Consider the following 6,000-nt stretch of genomic DNA (forward strand, 5'->3'; position numbering starts at 1 on the left):
CCTGAAAAGACCCCCCCCGAAGGATTCATCTGCAGACGCTCTCAGCTCCCATTTGGACTCTCCAAAATCGGGTTCCTAGTATATACAGTAAATTTAGATGGTTAACCTATCTGCTTCTCAAAAACCTATGCCCTTGCCTTCTTAAAAGGCGTTGCTGCTGCTAACTTGTACCAATGTAACTCGCTTTATATTACAGTGCTGGTCTGCTTTTCTATAAGCAGGTCTAATAGCCAGTTTACCACTCTGATCCCTATCCCCGTTCAGACGTCTGAGACCTTGATTTTATCCTGACAAGAAAGGAGATTCTAATATAACTGCAGCCCTTATCGCTGCTATTACCATCCCTACAAATTGCAGCTGTAACAGCTGACTCAGACATGGTTAATCAAATTACAGCAGCTACTATTGCTAATCAATTTTCAGAAAAAACCTCTGAGGCTTTTGACCCTCCCACAGAAAGTGGATGTGTTGGTCAATCAGAGAGTTTATTCGCTCCAAGCACATTTGATACAGCTCACAGATGTGGCTCAAATGAGCTGTGTCTCAATGACCCCATATCCAGGTATTTCACCTCTGAGATTTGTGAATGATACATTTATTTAAAGCCATAATCTTTCTGCTTACTTAAAAGGAAAGTGGAATGGGAAGTTGGACCAGATACAGCCGTGATTACAAGCTCGGATTTCCAGCGGATGAAACCTGCTGCCCGTGGAGATTTTACTTCTTAAAAATAAATTTCTTCTGCCTTTTCTTTCCTTCTTTCTTTCTTTCCAAAGAGCCGGAATAGGCCTGGGTGATACACTTCTAGGATGTGAACTAGTATTCATAGATGGATGGTTTGTAAGCTCAAGCCCAGCAAAAAACGTGACAAGGTAGCTCTAAGCCTAAGCACGCGCAGCCTTGGGGCAAGCATCCTCCCTGAAATTTGATGATCTAGGCTAGAAATAGCCTATGACAGAGACCTTCTCAGTCTATGCACACCAGGGGTTTGGCCCATTGCACTGGGGTAGATGAGAGGTCTTGTCCACTCAGCCCTTGCCTAAATAACCAGTACCTGAGCAGTTAGAGGTGTTTGCGAGTGGGTACTCGACAGGGAATGTTCCACGAGTGTGGATAGATTTCCCGAAAGCATGCCTGATTGCACAAAGGTTTGATGCCAATTACCTCCTCCTGGTGGCGCCCCAGGATAGAGGCTTCCTTTCCCCGTCAAAAGGTATCGAGATTGGGTATGGGAATTAAACCCATTACAATATCTCATTTTGCACAGGGGATCAGGCCTCTGCTTTCCCTCACTGAGTTGGTGCTTTGTTCAATGGGCGAAAGGCTGTTTTATATTAATAATTTAAACAGGGAGAGATGTAGTGAGCCGCTGTGGCTGCACACGTGCGTTTTTCCAACATGGCGCTGGCCACATGTTTCCCCAGCAATAAACAATCATTCTGCGCAGCTGCTAGGCAGAAAGAGCGCCAAACCACTGGCCTATCCCGAGGCGTAATATTGGGTAGTGAGCAAGCAGCCATTCAGGAGTGAATACGTCACTCTAGGGTGTATTTAAGGGACCCTCTTCCGGTTTCTTGGGTCTTTCCGCTTTATCGTGTGCAGTAGTAAAAAGTTCCTCGTGACAGTAAACCCGACTATCGCCTCCTGTCCTTATTCTCGGGCGAAAAGGGATTTTGGGGGCGCGCGTTACATATTTGTGTGCATGTGTATAGGAAATATAGTACTGGAGATCAAACCTAGGGCCTCAGACATGCTGGACAGAGACTCTAACCCTGGGCTCTATATGAGTCTCCAAATAGTATTTTTGTTAAAATGAATTTTATTAAGTGTGGCTCACAGAATGAATCAGGGGGATATATTTTCAGATCATAGTGAGAAACAAATACATATTTTTTTAGGGCATCTTTTAAACTAGTTCTGAAAACATTCCAAGAAGATGACATGTATATTTAGCCTTGACAGCTCTAGAGGATTAAGTGTGAAATGGTTTTGGTAACTATTCTGAGACTCAATTGGATATTGAATTTCCATTCTTTCTTTCTAAAAGAAAAAAGTTTTAATAACTTAAAGCTAAGCCTTTCAATCCTTATGACTACATCAGAACAACAGAACTTTCTGAAAACAAGGTTTCATCATAGATGTCTTTTTTGCTGACTATGGGTCCAGATCTTGTTCCTGATCTGTAAGCATCTTTTCTTTGAACATACTGATCAAGCACTTAGTGGTGGAACTGTGTACCTCCCTCTTCTCCATTTCCTACTGGCTGAAATGCAGAGTGGCCATGTTAGCTGCTAGGCAGGGGAAGCACCTACTCCCTAAATCATTGGTTACATCCCTCCCAGTAATACCTTTACTTCATATAAGGCCCTGCAGAGCAAACAGCAGGGAAACAGCCCATGTTCACAGTCGTTCATAGTGAACACGGAGAAGTAAGTGGCCCTAGTACCCCACAGCCTGTGTTTGCAGTGACAATGTAAGGGAGTCACTCCAGAGCTCAACTGCCTTGGAGAGTAAAAGGCGTCCCCTACTTTTTACCTAAAGCTCACTGGTTTTGCCCTCACTATGGGTGACCCTACTGTGTTCAAAACTGCAGTGATCACACAGGATCACATGGACATACACATAGACCAGGGACAGTGAAGCGAAGCAGCATGCACAGTATAACTTAAGTCCAGAGACTAGAAGAGGGCCGCACACACAGCTCAGTGAGTAAAAGGCTTCTCACCTCACAAGCATGACGACTCAGTTTGACCCCTGGAAGTGCCATAAAGAAGCTGGGTGCAGTGGCACACAACAGCAATCCTCGTACTCCTATAGAAGATGGTGTGTGCGCATGTGTATGGAAAGGTGCATGGTCCCCTCTGCTATTTATGGATCTCCTTTAACAACAGCTTGAGGACCTGTGAGACGGCTCGGTGGATAAGGGTGCTCATTGCCAAGTCTGAAGACTTGATTTTGATCTCCAGGACTCATGGTGGAAAAAAGAGAACCAGTTCCGCCAAATTACACACTTACACACACACACACACACACACACTATAAATCTAAGAAAGCACTTAGAAAAGTAGTTTTTACTGATGATTGTAGCCAACTCTGATTAGGCACCCACTGAATTATGTCTTACCGCTGCACTGGAGTACAGGGCAGGGGGGCTTAGTAAGTATAAGCCTCAAGAGATAAGGCTGAGTGAGTGGCACTGTAGTTCACTACAATTTTCTTTCATTTTAGTGTTCTTTTCTAACAATATTAATTCTCCACCTCATCGATAGCTTAACATTTATAAGAAATGGCAGCATTTACTCCTCCATGTGAGTTCATGGTCTCTTCAAAATAAAGTTCACTTGAGGTTACAAACGCACACTTTTGGGCTGCTCCATTTATCTGGTCCTCTGTCTGCAGGAAGTTTGTTTCCAAAGGAAACGAAAGTTTTCTTACACCGTTTCTCAGAACCCAGGCTTCAGAATACTTCCATTTACTTCAATGTCTGTTTTAAGAATCACTGAATGCTTTCAGCCATTAATCCCTGTACTTTGTCACTGTCCCACTGTTTACTTAACCTTTCCCAATCTTGGATGGATGGCACTCACACCAGCTGTCCACACCATCTACTGAGGACATGCCCTTGCCTTTTCTTCAGCTAGCACAGTCTCAGGTTTGAGGACTGTGGGATTTGCTAGAACAGGAGTGGTGTCATGGCCTCAGCAATGCACATTCCCATCTCATCAGATGCCTGAAATACAACAACTAATCTTTGGACTTGTAGTACTTTGTCCTGCTTGCTAGCAAACTGATGCAGATGAATGATGAATTGCTGAATCATTAGTTTAGGAAGAAGAACCATAGTGTTTGCTTTTAGCAACCTAGAGATCTCCTTAGCTCCTCTGACACTAGTCCTCTCCCTGAACACACCCAAGTCAGTATCTAGAGTTTTCATAAGCAAAACTTGTAAGAAAACCTCTGCTACACTGGTTTGGGAGGATGCAGCTTGGTCATCATGCTGTTCTCTCTCATATACTCTAAGCTGCTTGTCAAATTCCACATATTTAGAAATTTAGAAACTTTAGAAATTTAGAAAAACAAACTTTTTTTTTGTTTTTTAAATAAGTATAGAGAAATTCAAGGTAATTTTTAAAAATTCTTTTTTATTAATGTTAAAGGCAGTAAAGACAATGTATAGCCGAGTCTGGCCTCAAATTCATGATTCTGTTGTCTTTGCCTTGTCAGCATGTCCTACTGGTATGGGCCACCATCCGTTCTTAATTGTGTTTTTAAATTCTTTTTTAATTGTGTTAAAATTATTGAAACTGTGCCTGCAAATGTAGTAAAGCCTCCTCATTTCTTAATTTGTAAAATTAATTATTTTTATTACCTAAACATGCTTCTAGGTAAGAAAATTAGATTGCTTTTCATGCCCTGGGATTATTATTACAATGAAAACCAAGAGATTAGAGTGTACATACATGCTTAAATAATACTTAAAACTACATTTTAAGGGCCACTGAAATGGCTCAGTGTGTAAATATGCTTGGTGTCAAGACTGACACACACAGTTGTTCCCCAGGACATGGTGGAAGGAAAGAACTGACTTCCACAAATTGTCCTATGACCTCTATATAAGCACAATTACTGTGTGTGTGGTACGGATGTGTGTGCGCGTGCACACACACACCTACCCCAAAACAAAAATAAAACACTAACAAAACAAAATACCAAACCACAACTTTAAAACAAAAGACAATGTTCTAAGGTGGGGGAGATCGTGTCTCAAGGTTGAGAGCACATGCTGCTCCTATGGAGGACCTGATTTGGTTCCTAGCACCTATGCTGGGTGGCTTACAACTAACTACCTGTAACTCCTGCTCCAGGGGATCTGATGACTCTGATCTCTTTGCACATTTGAACACATATGTTTTTTGTTGTTGTTTTTTTTTTTTTTTTTTTTTTGCAACTCACATATATACGTATACATAATTTACAACAATAAAAGTAAACAATTAAAAACTCTTATGCAAAGAAGAAAAGGTATCTCATTTTTTTGTTTTTCGAGACAAGAGTTTCTCTGTGTAGCCCTGGCTGTCTTGAACTCACTTTGTAGGCCAGGCTGGCCTCGAACTCAGAAATCCACCTGCCTCTGCCTCCCAAGTGCTGGGATTAAAGGCGTGCACCACCACAGTCCTATTCTACTATAAACATGTGTTGCAACAAAGAGCTATTTGTATGTATTCTGAAAGAAGCAGAGAGAAAACAACACAGAGAGTAAGTAAAAGCAAGTATTATGCTTTAAAAAAAGAGATACTCTCTAATCAGGAATATTACTTTTAAATTTCTGAGGCCACTATGGACTTGTATGAATACACTTAGGGACTTGCCTTTTTTCTGTCTCTCTTGAGATGATATCTCAGCCTACTGCCTGCAGTGAACTACGAAATGTTCCCCCTGCCTTGCTTTCCTAAGTAAAGATTGGGATGAGAGATATGCATCCCTGCATCAGACTACAAGGCACTTGTTGAAGTGTTAAGACTGTGACAACAAAAAATTATTTGAGATTTACTAATAGACTTCAATTTGATGTTTTGTGGATTAAGAAGATGAATTTTACGAACATCCTTGCTGTAAACCTTACCATTCTATGAAAAAGGTTAAGTATATATAAATACAGAAGCCACACATGATGACATTCAAACTGCCATCTGTTTCCTGTGTAACTTTTCCAGTCGAGGGTTCTAGTTATCTGAACATTTTCAATGTTCCTTCCACAAATACATGCTGCCTTTTCCTTTCTCAAAGGAAACTATTTTATCCTTTCACTTACAATGACAGTCTTCTGACCCCTGTCCCATCTGCTGGTTCAGCTCCGTTCAGTACACATTTCTTTTTTTTTTTTTTTTTCCTAAATGCTCTCTCTGTGACCATGGCTACAAGCACCAAGAAAACTAAATGTGGAATGAATCCTGAATGTTAGCCTCAAGTCTGGTGAGCCCAAGAGATCCTGGTGAGCAA

The 6,000-nt window shown here is 41.4% G+C and overlaps 1 protein-coding gene across 1 annotated transcript in view; it reads right to left on the bottom strand.

The window, feature by feature from the left end:
• Positions 1-2,736, bottom strand: part of LOC117701854 (ELKS/Rab6-interacting/CAST family member 1-like) — a 69,799-nt gene extending 67,063 nt beyond the window's left edge. The window contains exon 1 of the mRNA XM_076928174.1: positions 2,726-2,736. Within this exon, the coding sequence (XP_076784289.1) occupies positions 2,726-2,736 (11 nt within the window). The remainder of the gene's footprint in view (positions 1-2,725) is intronic.
• Positions 2,737-6,000: the final 3,264 nt, after the last annotated feature.

The sequence above is a fragment of the Arvicanthis niloticus genome, unplaced genomic scaffold (assembly GCF_011762505.2).
Source record: "Arvicanthis niloticus isolate mArvNil1 unplaced genomic scaffold, mArvNil1.pat.X pat_scaffold_276_arrow_ctg1, whole genome shotgun sequence".
NCBI classification, from domain to species: Eukaryota; Metazoa; Chordata; class Mammalia; order Rodentia; family Muridae; genus Arvicanthis; species Arvicanthis niloticus.